Below are 22,418 nucleotides of genomic sequence, written 5' to 3'. Positions count from 1 at the left end.
TTCTATTTCGTTGGCATCTTGAAAACCATTTATGCACAATCTATTTGAATGGAGTGTTGCATACTGTCTCTTATTTGGCCCAAGTGGTTACCCCTTGGATCTTTCTCTGATTGTTCTAGATTAAGGGTAGTCAGAGGGGTTGATTTTGAGATGGAAATTAAGGATGTCATTCGGGAAAGTGCCGATCTTTTAAATGCCAAGGTTCTATCATGCAGATGTGATATGTTCAACCTTTCCTCCCACTGAAGGCCAAGTTCAATAGTTTGTTCACTTAAATTCTGATTTCAAGGATCTTTTTTTAGGAAAGGGTGAGTTGTCCCACAACCCATTTGTATTTTCACTTCACGCCTGCTCTAATGGGATATTTTAATTGAACGGGCACCTTCCTACATGGTGGGAGGATTTATAGCAAACTATCACTGCAAGGCAGGCTGGTATTTCAAGGCATTCTAGTTGGCAAGATCTTTGTTTCTCAGAAGCAAACACCCAAAAATAGGTTTCCTTGTGAGAAACAGAGAAAGAAAGGTTCTTGGCATGCATGAGCCTTCTCCCTACGTGACCAGCACCGTTGCTAACTAGGCTCCTAACACTGGAGTTTCAGGCAGGAAAAATGAACAACATAAATCTCTCCCTCCACCAAACCTTAAATTGTCCCCCATGTATGTATATGTGAAGTGGTCTCTCCCTCATACAGTTTGTTGTTCACCAGAAAATGCAAACTTAATGCTTTCTCTTCATCAGATGAAAGGTCACCCATGGCTCCATTTCAAAGAATAGCAACAATCCATTTTCTAGGAAGACAATTCTTTCTAGTGTTTAAGGTGCATGATGTAGAAGCAGGAGGTCTGCGTTCTTGGCCTGGCATGCACATGTTATCTGGTGAAAAATGTGTTTTTGTCTCAGTTCCCTCACGCCTCAAAACTGGGCACACTTAGAAACAGTTTAAAGAATAATAGAAACTCTATAAAAATAAAACATTTGTTCTGATGGATACTTCTCATAGATCCCCCCACTTGGCTGGATCTGGAAACATTTTCCAGCTATATTTCTCCAGAACTGCTAGGTGGTGCCACAACTACAGTTGCAGCTCCATCCATCCAGGATAGGACAATATCCGCTATATATGGGGCCTGTTCCTGCTCTTAACATGCCTCATTGATGTGGGTCCAGAACACTTCTCGCTGTTTTACTGATAAAAATCTTCAATGAATTGGACAGCAATTAGGTGAAATGTCACCACTAGGGTTTCGAGGTTTAAACACTGTCTATGGTATTGCAAAATCCTTATCGGATCCACACAATATCGGTACATGTTGTCCAGGAGCCTCAGCCAACCATGGCCTCTCAACCTGACACTATTGCTCCTCTATACACCTGAAAGCATTTAGGAAGCAGGAAGTCATATTATTTTATGCGAAGGCTCACAAGGCTATTCCCTAGCTTCTCCTTCAGAAAAACTAAAAACACAGAATGAAAAAGCTGTCTTCTTCCTGAAGGCAACCCACCTGCTCCCAGGTCCGTTCAGATGCTCACCAGCCCCATTCCCGCGCTGGTCCCTTCCTCATCATCGTAGCCAATTCTTCTTCTAAAAAAGATGAATTGGCAGTTCCCAGCACCGTCGACCAACCTTATCTTTTCAAAGCTTTTCTTTGGCCATGGTGGATATTTTCAATACTAGCCCCTACCCTCTGGACCTCTTCCCAAAGGTGGGCATGATCCTTTGGGTTTGGTATTTATGAGTTCTCCAAACCAGTTGCTGCCTGACTCCATGGACCCTGTCCTTGGCTCTGCTTCTAAAGAATCTGTAGTCTATGAAGATGCTGGCCTCTGTATCTTTGTCACTGCCTATGATGCCATCGCCAGCATCACCGTCCGAGCCAAATTTAGCAGCGCTATCATCTTTGAAATCTACTAGCATTACCTTAACAGAAAAATAAAATGCCTGGTTTGATGAAGAACCTCAGTCACAGCACCTCCCTAAGGCCCGGAAATCTGCCTGGAAGGAGTCTGGTTTTTAACCTCTGTGGTACGGAAAGTAGCTGCAGCACTGAAACTGCCACTGCGGTAACAAAATCCAACATTGTGGTTGAATTCCTAACGGTCTCTGAACCATTGTTGCTATTTACTGAAGAGCTCTTGGCTTTCTGGAAGAAACATTTCTGCAGTCCACACATAAATTGCACAAGGCCATATGCTTGTGCCATCCAACCAAATGTTTTTGTCCACAAACCCTACACCAGAGAGTTTAGTGCAACAGGCATCATCTGCCAAATAACTCCTAACTCTTTCTCCATCACTCCTCCCGATCGTGAGGCTAGTCGATTTTGATTCCCTGGGAAGGAAAGTCTTTGTGACCGGCAACCCAGCTCTGTGCACCGCGTACAATTCATGTTTCTTTCGCAGATACTTTAATGCCTTGTGGGACCTGGCTACAATGCCCGCTTCTCTGACCAAGGCCACAATGGTTTTGATACCGCCATTCAAATCCTGAAGTGCTGCCTTCATTCTACTGACACAATGGCTCAATCCATTACCAAGGTGGCTACTTAGAACCAGCAGACTTGGGTACATTCCATAGGCTTGTCAGGGGATTTCCAGGCAGCATTCAAGGACATGCCCATTGATGGTGAGAAGCTCTGCTGGGAAAAGGCTGATGCTTACCTGAGCCACCTAAAGAATAGCCGCCCTAGTGAAGCATATCCGCTAGCAGTTACATTGCTTCCCCAGCTTCCCCTTGGGACAACTCTCATTGCAACTGTCCCAGTCAGTCCAAAAATTCCCCTACCCGCTTTATCATTCCTTTCAGGGAGATGGTGGATCAAAGGAACAGCAACATATTCAGCTGCAACAGCTCTGATCTGCCTCATCTTTTGCAGCATCTGCTGCATCAAAACCCCTTTGACTCCTCCACTGCCACTACCAGCTTCAGAGGGGGCTGGAAGGTGGGTCTCTTGCACATTCCTCGATCTTAGAGGTGGAGAATCCTGCCCTATTAAACAAAGGGGCAATATAAATGATTCCCAAGGGAGAGAGGGAACAGCTTTTTTACTTTCTTGTCTTACAAGAAGGATTACAATTTTCAGTCCGTCCAGGGCCTATGGCTCTTGACCCTCTTCATTTATCAGGATAAGTTCTACATGTTATCCTGAGTGAGGTTCTGCTGGTCGTTAATGCACAGGATTGGTTCTTGTTGAGAGATATTCAGAAATCCCAGTATCCATCTGATGATTCTCACCACTCACAGGCATTACCTGCAATTCACTGTGGGGTCCCAACACTACCAGTTCCCACTACTACCATATGTTCTTTTGACCGCTACGTAAGTATTCATCAAAGTGTTGGCTGAGTGGCAGATTGGCCTGGAAGTTCAGCAGTCGATGTAGTTCTGTACATGGATTACTGGCTTGTGAAGGCTTAGTTCCCTCTGCTGGTCAAAGAGTATCTTCAGTGCACCACAACTCTTTTGCACAACGTCAGTTTTTCCATCAGTGACCACACGTCACACCTAATCCCCACACGAGGACACACAGAGGATGGTTGGTGTGGTGTGGTGCTGGATGTGACCTGCATTAATGCATTTCCTCTCCCTGAAAAAATTGCTAACATTCATGATATGATTCTATTGTTTTTGAAGGAAACACTGATTTTGGTTCTGCAAGTCCTCTGTCTTCTGGGCCTCAAAGCCTTATCTGTCCTGTTGGTACCACGCGCCAGTTGAGGTATGGAGGCCCTTCAATTCTGGCTGAGGCCGTGGTAGCTCCAGCATTAGTGAAGTCTCTTGGCTCAGGTGTGCATTTTCATGTCTCTCCTCTCAGATCTCCATTGCTGAAAGTGCCCTTCCACCCTCACTGTGTGGTCTTCTCGGTCCTACATAGTGGCAGGCCACCATTTTTACGGATGCCACTTCATTGGGCCAGGGTGCTCATCTGACAGAGAAGATGGCACAATGCCTCTGGTCTGTATCATAACAACAGATGCATAAACATGGGCGAGAGTTATTGGCAGTTGTTCTGAAGACATCTATCTGCATTTTTCCTACCACTCCAGGAAAACACTATTCAAGTAGAGTGAGACAATGGGCCTTATTTATGAAGGACTTGCGCCGCCGGTGCGTCACTTTTAAAATGGGAAAAAGTGACGCACCGGTGGCGCAAGGCCTTCATAAATAAGGCCCAATGTATTTATCGTCCATTACATCAAAAGTTAGTAACTTTTTGATTTCTTTCCTGTTTCCATACAGTGATGATTTCTCCCTGGCACTTTGTCTCTCCTCTTACAGGAGGCCTGTTCCCTTATGTTCCTCAATCAATCAATCAATCAATCAATCATCTGGCTTATAGAGCTCACAGCTACCCAGTGAGTGTCTTGGTGCTAGCGAGTCCTGTAGACTGATCATGTGCAACAAGTTTTATAAATGCATTTTCAAACAGCCACGCCTTCAAGTGGCATTTGAAGGAGAGTTCCTCCTCTATTGAGCGAAGCTGCAGAGGGAGAGAGTTCCAGGTGGTCGCTGCAAAGAACGAAAAGGATGAACCACCCCATTTTTTCCTCTTTGTCCTAGGGACCACTGCCAACAGGGCATCGAAAGAGCACAGACGGCAGGCAGGATGATTTGGTTCCATAATGTACGGAGGACCAGACACAGGTTCTACTCCTTCCTGGAGGCAGAGTAACCTATGTTCCTGATGCCTCTACTCTTTCCACAGTGTGAATCCTCTGATTAAGCCTAGGCCTTACCTAAAGCTGTGTTCTTCAGAGGTGCAGAGAGACCCCCATAGCCCGGGTCTAACAATTGCACAGTCTGGGTTCTTTCTACCTCTCAAAAATGGCCTTCCTAAGGAATTATCTTTCCCATCCTTACAGGGCCATCAGCCTCCTCGGTAAAACTTGATCATTAGTGGATGAGAACTATTGTATTCATCTTACCAATACAGGATGAATTCTTGCCTCCTGTACTCTCACAGGATGAAACTGTATCTCTTCTTTGGGCGCACCCAGTATGATTGGTACCACATCTCCTCATACTCACACAGGATGAGAGCTTGTCTTCTCGTTCTGCTGCTCACATAGGATAGGACCTCTCCTCCTCATGATCATCTTCACCCAGAATGATACCTTGTCTCCTCATTGTACTCAGACAGGAAACTCCTTGCTCCTGATGTTACTTGTGCAACGACCTTTGCTCAGCTTGGCCCATCTCTAATCCATCCCTCTTCCCTCATAACTTAATCTCCCACCCCCGGGTGTGGGTGCTGTCTCACGTACATACACGCAGAACTCAGCAGATGACTGTCCCTAATAATTGACTTAGCAACACACTTAATGCTATTTGGGCAGTAGATCAAATCTTTGCAAATCATATTTCTCCTGTTACTTCTCATATAGCTGTTTGCTCTTGTTGCAAGTAAATGTGCTTAGTTTGTTCAGCTAGTAGTGTTGCTCTACCTGCCACCAAGTGTTGAGAAACCAGCTAGAATGGTTTGGGAGCCAGACTTTGCATAGCATCACTGTGGCGACAGAAAGAACCCCCCCCCCCCTCCTTTTGAAATGTGGAAAGGAAACTGCTTGCGATATGTAAATTAGAAACCAGCCTCTAAGCCAGGGGTCTTCAAACTGTGGGGCGCGACCCCCAGGGGGGGCCGTGGAGCGATACAAAGGGGGTCGCGCCTTAACAGTGTCACTTCTGCCCTGGCCTCCAGGGCTTCAGCCCCCCTTCTACCCCATCCTGTGTCTCAGCCCGGCTGCTGTAGAGCAGCTCGCGCTCCTGGGGCCTCGGCTGGGCAGTGTCTGGAGTCTTATCTCCAGCCCAAGTTTTTCACAGGTCTTTAAAGACCATTAGCATATTTACAAGCCTTTGTTAACTGATTACCAAAGCTTGGTTTTTTATGGTTCCAGTACCCCCTGGGCCCCTACTCTGCCTATTCCTTACATTTGTATTTTTACACTTACTGCTGTAGTGTGAGAATGCATTTAATGAAAATAAATATAAAGTTGTGTTGCCAAAAGAAACATGCCTGCTATGTGTTTAAAGATCCTGCAGGGACCTGCTCTTGACACTAAATTGAGTTATAAATAAAAAAGTCTGTATTAATTAGTTATGTGACTTTTCTGTCTTTATTCTCTTTAATTATTAGTCATGGATCATTGAGGCATCCCTAGAACACAATTAAAAGCGCTTTCTATTTATATTTGCTGTTCTAAGTATTCACAGATAAGTGCAAGAAATACAGCTGTAGGTGACTGCTTATTTCTGGGCCATCAAAATAATGAGCTGGTAACCCTAATCATTAGACTAGAAGTTTGTTGCAGGATCAGCACATTATTTATTTCCTCCACCCTCGAACCCTGATTAATGCCATTATAGCAATAGTTTAACTTATATCTGAAACCCTACGCTTCAAGTTTCTGGGAATGCACCCTGCTTTCAGACTACTCACTTCTCATTCTCGCCTTCACTTTCACGTTCACCCTGCACTCCCAGCGATCACAATGCACTCATAATAACAAAGTTGTTAAAATTAAACACTACATCCCTCCGCCCTCCTTCACCTTTGTTGACCCTTCCCCTCCCCCCACTACCGTTAAACTGACCAACTTTCCACTTCTAACCACGGACACCCTCCTCCCTTTGCTCCAACGGGTCAAGTCAGGCTCTCCCCTGAATTTTGCTCCCGCTTGTACCCTCAGGGAAGTTTACTCAGCCTGCCCTACCCCCCCTTTGACCCTCCTTAATGACTCACTTGCTCATGGTCATGTTCCCAGTTCACACAAATTGGCGGTTGTCATCCCAATCTTAAAAAAATTGGACGCCAATCCTTCCTCCCCTTCCAATTACCGCCCCATTTCACTCCTCCCTTACCTTGCAAAGGTTCTTGAAACTCACATCACCTCTACTCTGAGCACTCACATTGAGGCAAATCATTGCCTCTCCCCTTGCCAAGCAGGCTTCCGTCCCCTGCATTCTACAGAAAAAGTGGTCATTTCAGTCATGGACAAGCTGCGTGAAGGCATCGACACCAACCTTCCGCAAGCCTTGATTCTCCTAGATCTATCCGCCGCTTTTGACACGGTGGACCACACCATCCTCCTTAACCGTGTCAGGGCGGCGGGCATAGAAGGCTTAGCCTTTTCTTGGCTGGAGTCCTTCCTTGCTGGGAGAACTCAAGGAGTCCGTTTGGCTGGCTTTGCGGCGGCCTCTCGCAAGGTAGAATGCGGGGTCCCTCAGGGCTCATCACTTTCCCCTCTTTTGTTCAACCTCTATATTTTTCCCCTCATTTTTATATTACAGCAACTGGAGGTCACCGTGTTCAATTACGCGGATGACCTCCAGTTAATCTTCAATCTGTCTCATTCACCTTCATCTGCCCTGAACGTCCAAACAACCATGACGCTCATTCAAGATTGGATGAACTGCAGCCACCTCAAACTTAATCCGGACAAAACCGAGCTGGTAGTGACCGGAGGTGGCTGCAGTCCTTGGTCCCCTTCCTTCTGGCCCCCTCCCTTGGTGCCCCTCCACTTCCCGTGTCCAAAGTGAAAACTTTGGGAATCCTTCTTAATCCCCAGCTCACTGTTCACCGGCAAGTCAGTTCCGGGGTTTCTTCATGTTTCTTTTCCCTTAGAATAATTAGGAAAGTTTCTCGTTTCTTTTCTCCCTCAGCTTTAAAAATTATTATGTTGGCCATGGTACTGTCCCGCATAGACTATGGAAACATAGTCTATAATGGAGCCCCTGCATACATGATCCATCGATTACAACTGGTGCAGAACCAGGCGGCCCGCCTGATCCATGGCCTACTGTTATGGCAGAGTTTTTGGCTTTATTTAGCAGTGATATAGATCATTAATCTTGCTCGCATCTAGTATAGGTATTCTTAGCCTGTGTTGGCCCTTTTAAGCCCTTTTTTCCAGATCTAGAAGAGGATAGCTGCTTAATATGCCTTTATTCTTGACTTTAACCTGTCTATTGCCTATTGGCTTTGACATATTAGACACTTTGGTATGGTTTATGTAGGTATTCTGACAGAGCTAAGGAGCATTTCACCCCTTTCAGGCCTACAGGCCTAGAGCTAGAGGGACTCCATCTTGATGAAGCTGAGAGGCTTTTCAGGGCAAAGGCAAAGTTTATAGTTAAGGCTGTTGTTCGCCCTAAGCGGACCGGAGAGAACCGGCCAGAGCTGAATCTAACCAGGAATTGTTCCCGGGCTCAGGTCTCTAGACGAAACAAGCAGACTGGTCACTGTGGGAGCGTCTAGCGCAAGGAGCCTGGTGCATGGGATTGGTGGGAGGAAGCTGCTGGCTGGAACTTTCCATGAGGAAACAGCATTCTATATCAGTGAAGTGCAGAGGCGGAGTCAGTCAGTCAAGCAGAGGGTCCAGCAGTGGAGTGGAGTTGGCAGAGAGAGAGAGAGGGTTCAAGCTGGAGAAGAGCTGAGTTGAATAGTGAGCTGGAACTGAAGGAAGCAGTCAGAAGCAGTTGCTTATCAGGAGGAGGTGTGAATAGCTGGAGTCTGAAGTAATGCCTTTTAGAAGAGACGGAGGAGAGATCGTGGACTAACCTATGGGAGCAGATGGAGTTAATTGGACATTGGCGCAGAGACAGAGTGAATAAGCTAGTGGAATGAACGGTGATCAGAGCGGCAGGAACCATTAAGATTGAAGATAGAAGGTGGAGACAGTCCGTGTGGGGGAGAGGAGTCCAGAGACAGAGCGATCAGCGCAGAGGTGTACCCAAGAGTGCAGGAGAGAGAGAGAGTCTGAGATGAGCCAAGGCACAGACGAGAGAGGAACCCAGATGACAGCTAGAACAAGACTTCACACTAATCAGGTGATATTGTTTTCATCACATTAGTTACACTTACACTTTATGTCTAATCTTTTCCCTTTCAGCGGAGTGTTCCTGTTATGTTTATTCTTTTCTCTTTCAAGCAGTGTGTTCTACCTATAGTCTTTGTCAGATCTGTGTAAAGGTTTATATTGTACTAATAATAAATGACCCCATTAATTAGTGAATTAGTGTGCATGAGTTCTTTTATGATAAAGTTATCCTGGCTTCAAGCCAGTTGCCGTTGAGCCACTGATGGATCAAAAAGGGGGGTAGGAGCGCTTAAATCAAGAAATAACTCAATCACATAGTGTGTATATCTTTGTCCTCATACAGTAAGGATAATCTTTCCTGGTAAGTATTACTGTTTGAACAGATGCTACCCCTGATCAGGTAAGTAATAGTGAGGGAGAGAGGAGACTTGCAACCAAGGGACTAAGTTAGTACACCATCCCATAATATTATTGTAGTAGCAGACCCTCAGTGAAGAGACTTCCCCATATATATATATATATGTATAGGTGTTCATAGGAATGTGGTCGTCGTTGATATGCGGCGTTAATGAGAGCACTGGGGGGTCGAACCAGTGTGTATACCCACTGGATTGTGGCTTGAGTAAATGAGAGCACTAGGTGGTCGAACTAGTGTGTAGTTTCGCAGGATTGCTAACAGTTTGGAAAAGGGAGCATTGGGTTCTGCAGGCCCGTGTGTAGACGCACCGGATTGTGTGTCATATCTGCCCTAGGGTAGAACGGTCTGGGTCAGGGTGGCCGCGAGACCAACTGGTGTGAATAAGTGTGGTGTAGGGTATGGATATCCCTAGTAATCAGTGAGTATTCTTAGTATCCCTATAGATTTAGTGGTGTTCTTAATAATATGAGCTTGTATATTGCGAGTTCCCCATCCTCAGGTAGGTACCAGGTGCCTGGATAGGTGGTCCTGAGGAGGGAAGGTGAGTACGTTCTGGCTGGGTTGGAGGGGCCCCTGGGGGCTGATCCCACCTACTCAGAAAATCCAGCCATAACACCTACCCAGATATCATCGGGTCACTCCATTACTCAAAACACTGCACTGGCTCCCTGTGAGAGAGCGTGCCCTGTTCAAACTCGGCTGCCTCACGTATCAGGCCAGATCGGGCACTGCTCCCGAGTTCATCTGCTCTCTCATTAAGCCATACTGTCCAGGCAGAGAACTTCGCTCGGCCCATTTGGCCCTCCTTACCATCCCCCGCTTTAAAAAGCAATGGGCGGGCGGAGCGAGATTCGCTGTCCTGGCTCCAACATTTTGGAATTCCCTCCCGGTTACTCTACGCACCTCACCTTCCTACCTTTTGATCCGGAAAAATCTTAAAACCTTCCTGTTTACACAAGCCTACCCGACTTAATCCCCTAGTTGCTGCCGTCCACTGATCACCACTAGCGCCATGAAACCGCTGGGTATGCGAGCGCTGTACAAATGTTTTTAAATTCAAATTCAAATTAAATTCAAATTCATAGCTATCACCCTGCACTCCCACTGATCACCATGCACTCACACTGATCACCATGCACTCACACTGATCACCATGCACTCACACCAAACAACATGCACTCACACCAATCACCATGCACTCACACCAATCACCATGCACTCACACTGTTCACCCGCTCACCCTGCACTCACAGTGATCACAATCCACTCGCACTGATCACAGTGCACTCACACTGATCGCCATGCACTCACAACATTCACCCGCTCACCCTGCTCTCACAGTGATCACTCTTCACTAAAAATTCACTTGCATTGTTCACTCTGTACCTCACCCTGCAGTCACACGAGCACACTTCTCACCCTGCACTCATGTGACACTTCACTCACCTGTCCCCCCCTTACTGCTCAATCTGTAGCTCACTCAAACAAGGCCATCACTAACCATGCACTAATTTGTCCCACTCTGCACTTACAGCCGAACCCAAATTCATATGGTCAACTCACTCACCCTGCAGTCACTTCTTTTACCCTACTCTCACGCTGTTGCATTGCTCACCGTGCAGTCACATGGGCACTCTTGTCACCTACACAGTGCAGAAGGTTAAAGTGCCTGGTACAAAGAAGATGTACCATGCAAATGAAATGTTTGTCAGACAGGTGCTACAGAGAGATGAGGTGTATTGTTGGTAAGTGGTAGTGATGGAATTCATGGAGAAGGTGGAAAGACTGTTGCACCGTGTGTGACCAGTGCTTGGACACGCCCTGGCTGGGAGTGTTAATCCCCCCCCCCCCCTCCCCGAAGTTCAGGTCTAGTGGATCCCCTGCTTCTGCCTATTATTTACATTTGTAGTGCGCTACGGTTACCAAAAGGTGTCCTGGGGCTAATAACCATCTGCCTGCAATGTGAGAGAGGGATCCGGGGTTGGGAGAGAAGAGAGGGATGGAAGGAAAGGGCCTGTCGCATAATTTGGTCCTCACCTTCCTCATAACCTAGAGGTTTAGAAATTTTTGTCAGGAGGGGCTCCTTACGCTTGAAAATGTTGACAGGGGGGTCTCGGCATCCAAAAGTTTGAAGACCTCTGCTCTAAGCCTTCAAAGGGCCACAGAAACAGACTAGGTAAAAAAAATCTGGGGGGGTCCTTACGGACTATATTTCATAGGAGTTATTTCTCTATAACCTGCCTCTCTGCATTGTGTACGAATTAGTGAACTGTTATAATCTCACTTGTCTTACCTGATAGGGCTGTTTATATGTTTTGATGTATAGTATGGTGGAATGATTTAAAAATGTTATGCTGCATGTTCTCTTATATGCGCTGTCTCCATGGTTGTACGTTCTTCTCTCCCTTTTTTCTTTCTCCCCTTGTATAGCTCTTTCTTTCCTTTTACTCATGTTTGATTATGTATGTGCTCTATGTAATGGCTGCTGGCTAATAAAAAATAATTTAAAAAAAGAATGGTTTGGGAGCTATGAAAGTCTTACATAATGTAAATTCAGCTTGCTCTCAGTTTGGTGAGGTGGCCATGATGCAGTGACCAAAGCCCCGCTTCTTGTTGGCTTGGCCTCCCAACTCCTGCGGTCACTTCTCAGAGGCCGTTGCACATGGCGTCCCAAGGAGGGTGTACCGTCTGCTCCACCTACAGTTGGAGACATTCAATGGAAACATTTTGTGAACTGAAAGTCAGTTGTCCTTTAACTTGCTCTTCTCTCCTCCTGCATGAGTCTCACTCCTCCCCTCTGTCTATATGCCTTTGTATAGCTTCCTCTCACGATGAAGGAAGTGTTATTTTTCATTATTCTTTCTTCCTAATTCATTGTCTAAAACACATGTCACTCTTTAGCCTTCAGACTTTGACTGCTGCTATCTTTCATTCACTTTTTTTTTTGGTTTCACCTGCACAGCCCTTGCGCTGTGCATGAGAAATCTATTATTTTTAATATAAACTTAAAATGGACTTCTCTTTTTCCTGACTTTTCATTGGTTCCTGTTCATGCCACTTACCCTTTCTCCATTTCTATTGGCTGTAGCATATTTTCCTGTAATGCTGTTTCCTCTCTGCTTTTTTTTATCAGTTGCCTGCTGCCAAAATACTGTTAACATCTGCTCTAGGTGGAACTATATTTTCAAATCATGTTGCCTTTTACTATTGCAGCATATTTATATAACAATTTATCACCCGGAGAGATGAAGTGATTTGCAAAAAATCACAGGATGTTGCGCGGTGCCGCCGAGACTCAAACCCGGATCCCCAGCTCTCGAGTCAGCAGCTCTGGCTGCTGGGGCACATTCTCTCCACTCCTGTGTTATCTGTCAGGGGGCTCTTTCCTACTTCCGGTTGATGATTAATGAAAACATCTCTTTATTCATTGCACTGGTGAAACCGATGCATTACCAATGCTTGTTTACTTTTCGTCCTGTATTCTGAGCCCTCTATTATAGAAGAGTTGCCTTTGAGAGTTTCTCTGTCCATCTAGCATATGGCCTTGCGTCGGGTCTTACCTTCACTGGGATGAGGTGTCTGCAGAAACCGTTCCGGAAGTTTCCATCGCATAAAAGCCTGTGAAGAAGAAGTAGGCACCAGATATTTAGGACAATGTCAGGCGGAGCGGAAGGAGCAGAGAAGCTTGAAAAGAGGAATGGGGTAGGAGTGCAACAATGACTCCCAAACAAAGGATGGAGTGATATATGCAGCCATTTCTTTGCAAATTCACACTAGTATCGAAAAACCATCAAACAATTGAAGCAAAAGATGATCATTGCTACTGATTGAATGCCCACCTCTGATATGCAAGGACAAATGGGAGTTCATGGAATAAAGTCAGGCAATGCTTGGTAATGGACCTTCCGGTGGCGATTGAAAGGAAAAGTGGGACTTTGTAACAGAAAAGAAGAAGAATTTATTAATCAGGCAAGAGCCCAAGGATTTGGGTTCCAGTGGTGTAATGAAACTCCAGGGGGGCCCCCTGCAAAGCACATGGGGGGTGGGGGCACGCTCTGGACACAGTCAGGAGCTCTCAGGCAAGTGGCCCGCTGCTCGTGCGGTGCCAGAGGGGGCCCCTTGGAGCTCGGGCCCCCGCACCGCAGAGGCTGTGGGGCCTTTTGTTACGCCACTGGTGGGTTCATGCTTGTGAGGTCCAACCGTAGGAAAAAACTGAAAAGTCTAAAACAGAGTTGTGGTTATTTATGCATTTTGTTCAATCAATCTTTGCAGTACTAGCCCTGTCAGTCTGTAGCTGAATATCAGGTCAGATGTATGGTAGCTGCCAATCACCTTAGATACAGGACAGCTGAATGACTCCTCGGATATGAGGGAGCAGTATGTGACCTAGATGTGTGGAACCTGCAAGTCCAATATGCTACAGCTGCATATCATCTGAGATCAGTGGACATTGGATATCATCTGAATTTTCCATTGGCTTAATGGCACCTGAGATATGTAGCTGCTAAATAAGTGTATTTATTTTTGCCTACAAACAATTTAAACGTTTGTATTTATTCATTTCTTACATTGCAAACTATGAAAGAAAGTATCCAGCTTCCAGGAGTCATATTACAAACCATAATCCAGACAATAAACGTAAAAAAATGTCACATAGCTTTTTTCACTTTCAGCCATGAGCTGCTGTAAAACATAGCTAAAAAGTATTGACAAAGCCAATAGCTCTCTCGTGGGTAAGACTTACTGGTTTAGTCAATGCTTGTTTTACCTGATGTGGCTTGCAGTCTACTACCATATGGGGTGTTGGTTCTAGGACCAAGGGCCTGTGTTCTAGCTTCCCCACTTGACCAAATGGAGTAATCTTTGCAGATCGTTTGTCTTTGCATGGATTTAGTTAATGCCAACACATGGGACCACCCTGACATAGATTTATGTGCAAACTCATGAGCTAGATAAATAAGTGGAGTGTCGGACTTGTCTGTAATAACTGGAGAATGTGCTCACTCTCAGAAGGCACTGAGAAAGATGCCTTGATGCCCATCACTTCTATGCATAAGACCGAACAAGAAAGAATCGCGCAGGGCAGATGGACAGGTCAGCTGTAGCCCACATACAAGTGCCTAGGTCTTAGGAAAACAGGATCCATCCGTGGAATGCTCTTTACCCATGCACCTGTCTAAAGATATTTGGAGAGATCACCTCACCCACAGTTTATTGGTGCATGCATCATCATTGGTGACCTCTCCATGCCAAGGTAGGTGAATGAATACAACCTTGATTGACTTCCTGCCCAACAACCAATCAGCGACCAGCAGCTGACTCCCCTCAGGCATAAAACTCTACTCCACAGTTGCGCTGTTGACGCGCTGAACGTAGGAACCGGCTAGGAGACTCTCATACTCTCAGAGCGCTTGGCGAAAGGCTCTGTTACTCTGTTTTAAATTTTACCACTCTAGATTGTGAGTTTCACTGTGATTAAGATTGTTTTAAAATATCGCCACACTCACCTTATTGCTTAATTTGCACCGTGTTCGTGTCCCCGGTCCACCGCCAAAAGTTTGGATTGTGTGGAGGGACGGTGATCAGCCCACGGAGGAAGTGATTACGACTTCCTGCCCAGCAACCAATCAGCGACCAGCAGCTGACTCCCCTTCTACCTATTTTAACTTATGTGTCTCCGGCCGTGAAGCGGACGCGCGCAGCGAGCGCGCAGCTGTCGCGCTGAATTCAAGCCTAAGTCCTGCCCGTCTGCGCCCGTCCGCGACCGGACAGGGCAAGGGGCCAATTCCTCTGCCATAACCTCCACTGAACCGCGTATATACTCTAGAGAAGCCCTTCTTGATTGTAAGTCTAAGCAGTGCTCCCAGGCCATGTCCCTTAGCGGTTAGCATACTCCTTCCACATGTTCAGGCTGCAACTTAACCCTCCTATCCATACCCTCCACATTAAACATGGCGACCTCTGATTTCCCGCAACCACCGCTCATGCACAACAAATTTATAGAACCTCAGCACAAACTTACTTTCATCAGTTTGAACTGTAGATAATTGCCAAAGCACAAAAGAGATGTCTTTGATCTACTCACTACATCCCAACCAGCTGCTCTATTTCTCACTGAGACCTGGCTAAACGACAGCTCCGGCCCAGACATAGCATCAGCCCTCCCCGCTAACTTTACTTACATCGGCAGAAACAGGGTGGACAAAGAGGGAGGCGGGATTGCAATTATTTTTCAAAATACCTATACATGTAAGTGGGTAGATCTAGACATACAAAACTGCGAAGTCGGCTTCTTTAAGCTCCTGCTGTCCCCTAACTTTACCCTCTCTGGGGCTCTTATCTATCGTGCCCCTGGTACAGCTAGCTCATGGGATGCCTCTCTCCCTGAGTTTATTGCACCCCTTCTGCTGGACGCCACTAACTTCCTGATTGTAGGAGACCTCAACATCCACTTTAATGACATCTCCTGTTACACTAGTACCAATCTCATATCAGACTTAGCAGCGCTGAATCTTACTCTTTGTAACTCAGGCCCAACACACAAGTCAGGAAACCTACTTGATCCCATTTTTTCTAATCTCAACACTATCACATGTAAGTCACACTTACCCATCCCCTGGTCAGATCATTACTTGGTGGAATTTTCTATAATTATCCATCGGTCTTCCATAATTCAAGCACTCCCCACAGAATCCAGGGTGACCAGAAACTGGAAAAAACTGGGCACTAATCAATTTAACGCATGTCTTGACAACACTAGGCCCCTCACCACTATAACGAACATTGAGGAGGAAGCAGTTATTAACTGGCTTAGCTCCGCTGTCAATGCATGCCTTCCCCAAAGAAAGAAAAAGTATAATTCGCACCACCCACCCGCCCCGTTGTTTACTGAATTACTTAAACTGGAAAAAAACACATGTAAAAACTTAGAGCAGTGGTGGCGTGCTCATTATGATCCCTGCACTAAGCAACTGTATAAATCTGCCCTAACTAAATATCATGCACTCTGCAAAACGGCCAGGGCAGAATACATCAATTCAACTATTCTGAACGCACAAAATCACCCCAAAGCACTTTTTAAAGCAGTGCAAGAACTTTCTGGTGCTACTTGCCAACCTAAAGCCCATGCTTGGACTCTACACAATGCAATGCTTTGGCTGAATTCTTCATTAACAAAATTAATAACATCTATGCTGGCTTCGATGACCCGATCCCCTCCCGTATAACACCTGAACTCTCCAAACTGGCTATCCGCACTGAATATGCTTTACAGGACCAAACCAGCAACACCATTCAGCATTTAGCAACATGGGACCCTCTCAACATTTCCACATTACGCAATATCATCAGTAATATAAAATCAGGTTCTCCTATGGATCCTTTTCCCCCACAAGTTCTATTAACCTTGGACACTCGCACCCTCACTCTCATTTTAGAGCTTCTAAATACTTCCCTAAGGGAAGCCAAGGTTCCTAAAGCATGGAAACACGCTATGATAGTACCTTTACTGAAAAAGGCTAATGCAGATCAAGAAAATCCTTCCAATTTCCGCCCGATCTCGCTTCTTCTGTTTTTTTCTAAAATTCTAGAAAAACACATCAACATACAACTCACTAAATATACTGAATCAAGGAACCTCCTCCACAAATCTCAGTCTGGCTTCAGGGCAGGATTCTCGACAGATTCAACACTTCTAGGTGTTTCCGAGACCATACGCCGGCAGGTTGACAATGGGGAAACCGTGGAACTCATCTTGCTCGATCTTAGTCCCGCGTTTGACACGCTTTCCCACACCATCCTTCTCAACACCCTTCAATCCTGCGGTATTTCTGGGCCTGCTCTTGAATGGCTCGAGAGCTTCCTCAATGATAGAACTTTTCAAGTCTTTTCTTCCACTTCGGCTTCTAAAAAACATAACTCACAGTTTGGTGTCCCTCAAGGCTCGATCCCGAGCCCCCTACTGTTTAATCTGTACATTAGCCCCTTAGCCACCATTGCGGAACAAGCTGGGCTTACTATTTATTCATACGCTGATGACACCCAGCTGATCTATTCACTTTCTGCCAATGCGCACTCTAACCCATCTTCCCTTTGCTCCGGACTCATCAATATTGCCAAATGGATGCATGAAAACAAGCTCAAACTCAACGGGGGAAAGACTTAACTCCTTCTTTTTGGTAAAAATGCAGCTCTGTGGGGCCCACATCACTGGCCGCCTCAGATGGGTCCTCTCCCTTCCCCCTCCAAAACCGCCCGCAACCTTGGCATCATCTTTGATGACCAAATGTCCATGAAACAACAAGTGGTCAGAGTTGCTGCTACCTGTTTCACTATCCACTAAGTGGCTCAGGAAGATTATATGGATGCTTCCTCAGGACACACAAAAAACCGTAGTCCAGACTCTAATAACATCTAGACTGGACTACGGCAATGTCCTGTACCTTGGTGCCTGCAAGGAATTAACGAGGAAACTTCAGATGGTACAAAACGTAGCGTTTAGGCTACTTTTCAAACTGCCTAACAAATCCTCCACTTCTACCCCTTTACGCAACCTTCACTGGCTCCGGATTGAAAGCCATATGCTATATGCACAGAATCAAATCAGGCAAGGCACCACCCTATCTTAGAACCCTAGTTCACCAATACTGCCTTTCACGTGTCCTTCGTTCCTCAAACCAGCATAAGTTTCAGGTACCCAGGATTAATCGAGCTAGACTGGGCGGACGTTCTTTCTCGTATCTAGCGCCCTCCCTCTGGTATTCTCTCCCCTTCACCTTCACACAGAACCCTGTTACCTCATATTCCGCATGAGTTTAAAAACATGGTTGTTTAACCAATAGGCTATTCTTTTTCCCAGGTCCGAAGTCTCTTTTGCTGTGTCCTCCCTCATCCTGCCCTTAGCGCTGGGAAACTTCCGGGTAGCTGCGCGCTCTATAAATATAAATATAATAATAATTGACTCAAACAGTCCTAGAAGTTCCGAATACATTATAACTGGATAAAAGCATGGATTCAAATGTATTCCAAACTTATCTTAGGGTACACCCTAAAGGTATTCCCATTATTGGGTGGGAACTCTAGATATTTTTTTAATGTTCTTTGAGGATGTTTGATGAAAAACAATGTTCCATTCTTCCATAATGTCTCTCTAACATGTTTCAGCTATATTACGTGTATTAACGGGTCACCCGCCATCTTCAGGCCTCCTATAATCCCTGCCTAGTATGCATTCATACCATGCTATGGAAGGAGACAGAGGGCTCTCATACTTGTTTCTAAAGGGTTTTCTTGTATCTGCAGAGATATCTGGCTCATAAAAAATAAAAACAATAACTGTTGAAAATATTTTACTAATATTGGATTTCATATTCGCACCCCATGCACAATGGATACTGTCAATCAAACAAACGAAAACTGTGTACCCGGAGATGTGTAAAATTGGTTCACTGCAAAATTGCAAACATGGTCATGCTTGTGTTGCACATTCACTTACCCTATTTTATGTCAGTTTGCTTTTTTTCTGGCCATGACTGTGGGACACTTACCTGTAGCCACACACTTAGAGGCGCAATAAGTTAGTGTAGCTACATTCAGTAATTCTTTATCAATTTTCATCTCATAGGCTCATATATGTCGTTGTCATGTTTACCTGAGGCACGCTTTGTATGGCTTGATTAGGTACTTATACATGTTTCACATACTGGTCATGCTGGTTTGACAGAAACTGGACTCGTAGAACATTCCTTGATCAGATGTCCATAGGTGCTACGTCTGTGCTGTTAAAAGTAGAGCAGTTTGGAATCTGGGTTTTTGGTAATCGGGGATAGGTTTTCAATAACATACAATTCATGGTAGTTTTCAGAATGCCCTTTGTCTAGAAAGTGTCTCATGAGCATACAAACAAATTAGCTACCAAACTCAGTGAAGAAGAAAACATTAACAGGATAGTGCAGAAGGCTATGAAACGGGCGACTAACAATTACTGGGAACAACTACTCCAAATATTTAACAAAACAGAGACTGATCACCTAATATGCATTACAATGCTTGGGATTCCCTCCAATCACATAAAAACGAGCATTTGCAATGCAATAGGTCTCACATTATTAAAGTTTGAGCTATTGGCGTTGCTAAATAATGCAACACCAATTGCAACAAAAGTCAATAAATAGAAGACAAGAAAAAAAAAGTATTTATTTTAGTAGCAATGGCGGCATGCTGCGCTATAGATGAATATGTTTGAAAGTAAAGTGCGCCGTACTGCGATCGCTACAATAGTAAACAAGCACTGAAAAGAAAACCAGGAAGGATAGCAGCAAAAATGGGAGGTAGAGAGGTGTGTCTGCGAGTGAAGAGGCAATAGATGGGAAACCAAAAGAAACAATCTGATGTCACATGGGAGGGAGCCAAGCACCCAAAGGCAGGGAAGATGGATACTATTAATCAATCACAGTAGAGGAATTTCCAAAAAGTAGGCCAGCCAACCAAAACCGCTGGGCAAAGCTAAAGACCATATTCTTAAAACATGCCGCGAAGAGACCGCGGTGCCTAGGCAAGAACTGAAGAGACCAAGCTGCAATCCACCTAACCAGAGCAAACAGCAGACCCAAGGAACACCACATGTGCCTATTTACAATGGAGACATGTTGCCTACATCCAAACAATACGCCCTACTAAAGTGGGCAAAAAAGCGGTCTGCTTTCAACTACTGTGATTAGAATGATAAGCAGGTCTTCAGAGGCAAATGAAGAACCGCTCAACATAGACTACTGCCTCCCGATTAAGACAATTCATCCAGAAGTGTGATTTAATGACTGCATAGTGAATGAGGACTGTTTCTACATGGAATGAAGAACATTAACCTTTGACTACTTTTGTGACCTCGCAAGTCTTGCATTTGGTCTTATTTGCGTACATTAAGCATTTCACGAAAAGAGTTTGTTGAAAACAGTAAGTTAGAAGGAACATTGCTTTCAGTGTTTTTCCCCACGGGTCCCTCTATCTTGTATTCTCACTTGGAATGCAAACCTTGCTATCTAGCAATTTTTAGTGTGTGAAATAAAATCAGTACCACAACTCAGTTTGTTTTACTTTCGTTAGATGATGTGCTCAAAATTCTTCCAATAGTTGACATTTTCTACTATGTTAGAATATAGTGGGTTGCGTATTACCATTTTACACCGCTAATAGAAAGTTAAGACCAGCCACAGAGGATACAAATTCTAACAGTGTAAAATTGACCTATGTTGCCGCCCAGTAGCTCTGGTGGAATTAAAAGAGGCTAAGTGATTTCAAAAAGGCACCATAAAAACGAGTTTGAGATATTGATATTGCAAATAACAATGCCTTTTCTTTGTGTTTTCTGGTTAAAAACATAAATAAAAGGCATTGTTATTTACAATGCCAAAAGCTTACACTCTCGTAACTGCGAGACCTATTGCATTGCAAATGCTTGTTTTCTTAGTATTGTATTACAGAAAATTTGTGTATAAACTGCTCGTGCAAATGCATTACGTATACCCCCCCTTCCCCCTGAAAAATAATTGACAGATAAGGGCAAGCGTCCAGGGGACACCAGGTCTCCTCGGAGATACAACCCTACCCAGGATGCCAGGGATGCAACGTGCTAGGTACAAACTGGGACTATGCTGGAATGGCAAGACATCTGCTGTTGAAAGGAAGGTGAACGTAACAGGAGGAACTGGAAAATATAGACTTGAAGGGTTTACTGCGGCTCCAGTTGCTGTACTGCCTAATCTTCCATGAAGTGTTACACTGTGTTTCCCGTTTTACAGGTACATTCTTAGTTAAGTAACTGGGTGCCTGTGTCCCAGTTGCTAGTCGACTGCACAGTCACTCTCTAGAAGTAGTCTTCTCTGCACAAAAGGGTACTGTGTGCGACCAACTATAAAGCTACCAGTCAATGTGAAGTGTCAATAACTAAACAGAACAAGTTTAAGCTATTGGCATTGTAAACCACAATGCGTTTTATTTATGTTTTAAAAACCAAAACATAAATAAAAGGCATTGTCATTTACAATGCCAATAGCCCAAACTCATGTAAATGCGAGACCTATTGCTTTGCAAATGCTTGTTGACAGCTCTGATGAATCTAGCTGCTTTAGAGTTCTCTAAATTGTATTGTAATTGCATTTATATAGCGCTTACTACTGAGGCGTTAAATCGCTTGTCTTCACACCTTCTTGATTAGCCCATCAGGGTCTCTTAAAATATGAGCACATGTATTGATCTGTTCCTAAGACATATGGAGCATAGTGTACATGAGACCTTTGCATCTAGTTTTTGTCCTTTACTATGAAAGAGGTTTTAGGGTAAAGGGGCGGGGAGCATTGTTTTATTAATGCCTTCATAAATTTACTTTCCGGTGAAGTCTCTAGACCAGAAACTGTGTTTTGTATCTTTAAACCCATTGACAGATGTGCGTTTCTCAGCGCACGAGACAAGAAGGCTGCCCGCGACATTGCCCTCTTCAGTAATGATAATTTACGTTAGAGCGTGGCCCAGAATCCCAAGAAGAATGCCTGGGGGTCGTGAGGGAGTGTTTTATTATTATTATTATTATGAGTGTGCGCGTTGCTGCTTATGCAGTAAGTGTTTGAGCTCTCCGCCCCAGCCCGTCTGTCTGGGGCCTCTTCCGGTTTGCGAGCCTCTGAGGAGATAGCTTGGTGGCCTGACCGGCTGCACGGTGGGGAGCAAGGCAATTACAGAGGGCCAGTCGCTGGCAGAAGTAACAAGGCATGGTTGCCCTGGTAGTATTTGAACTGCGCTTTGAAAGTGCTCAAGGAAATAGAAACCAGCTCCGAGTTGCCAACTAACAGCATCACGGCTCCCCAGGATTATTCAGACATTCATTATAACAGACACTGTTAATGAATGCGCTGTGCGAGGAGGCGCCAGGGTTGCGTCATGTGCTAATGAGCCTCCTCTGCCTGGCGCGTGTCTGCTGAGCGGCGGCGCCCTGTGCCAGTGACAGGTTCTGTTTCCAGCCTTGTGCCCTGTCCCATCAGGATGCCAACTCACCAGCTGTCAAATTCAGCACACTGGTGACTCAGACAGCGGGTGCGCGTGATCCCTCTTCCACCAGCCCCCAGCCTCATGCTGTGTGTCTGCCTCACAGATATTTTACACAAATTAATAAATCATAATATCTTTATTGCAACTT

General features: G+C 45.1%; 1 protein-coding gene across 2 annotated transcripts in view; it reads right to left on the bottom strand.

Moving 5' to 3' along the window:
• LOC147748415 (uncharacterized) overlaps positions 1–22,418 on the bottom strand; it is a 114,767-nt gene that overhangs the window by 69,938 nt on the left and 22,411 nt on the right. The window contains exons 2-3 of one of the 2 annotated variants that reach the window (XM_086961284.1): positions 12,796–12,853; positions 11,778–11,932 (exon numbers count right to left, since the gene is read on the bottom strand). In XM_086961284.1, coding sequence (XP_086817410.1) covers positions 11,778–11,932; positions 12,796–12,853 — 213 coding nt within the window. The remainder of the gene's footprint in view (positions 1–11,777; positions 11,933–12,795; positions 12,854–22,418) is intronic. The other variant, XM_086961293.1, reaches the window with a different exon arrangement.

The sequence above is a fragment of the Lissotriton vulgaris genome, chromosome 1_1 (genome assembly GCF_964263255.1).
Source record: "Lissotriton vulgaris chromosome 1_1, aLisVul1.2, whole genome shotgun sequence".
Taxonomy (NCBI): Eukaryota; Metazoa; Chordata; class Amphibia; order Caudata; family Salamandridae; genus Lissotriton; species Lissotriton vulgaris.
Note: the sequence above shows the minus strand (reverse complement) of the source record. Positions and strands in the feature narration are given on the sequence as shown.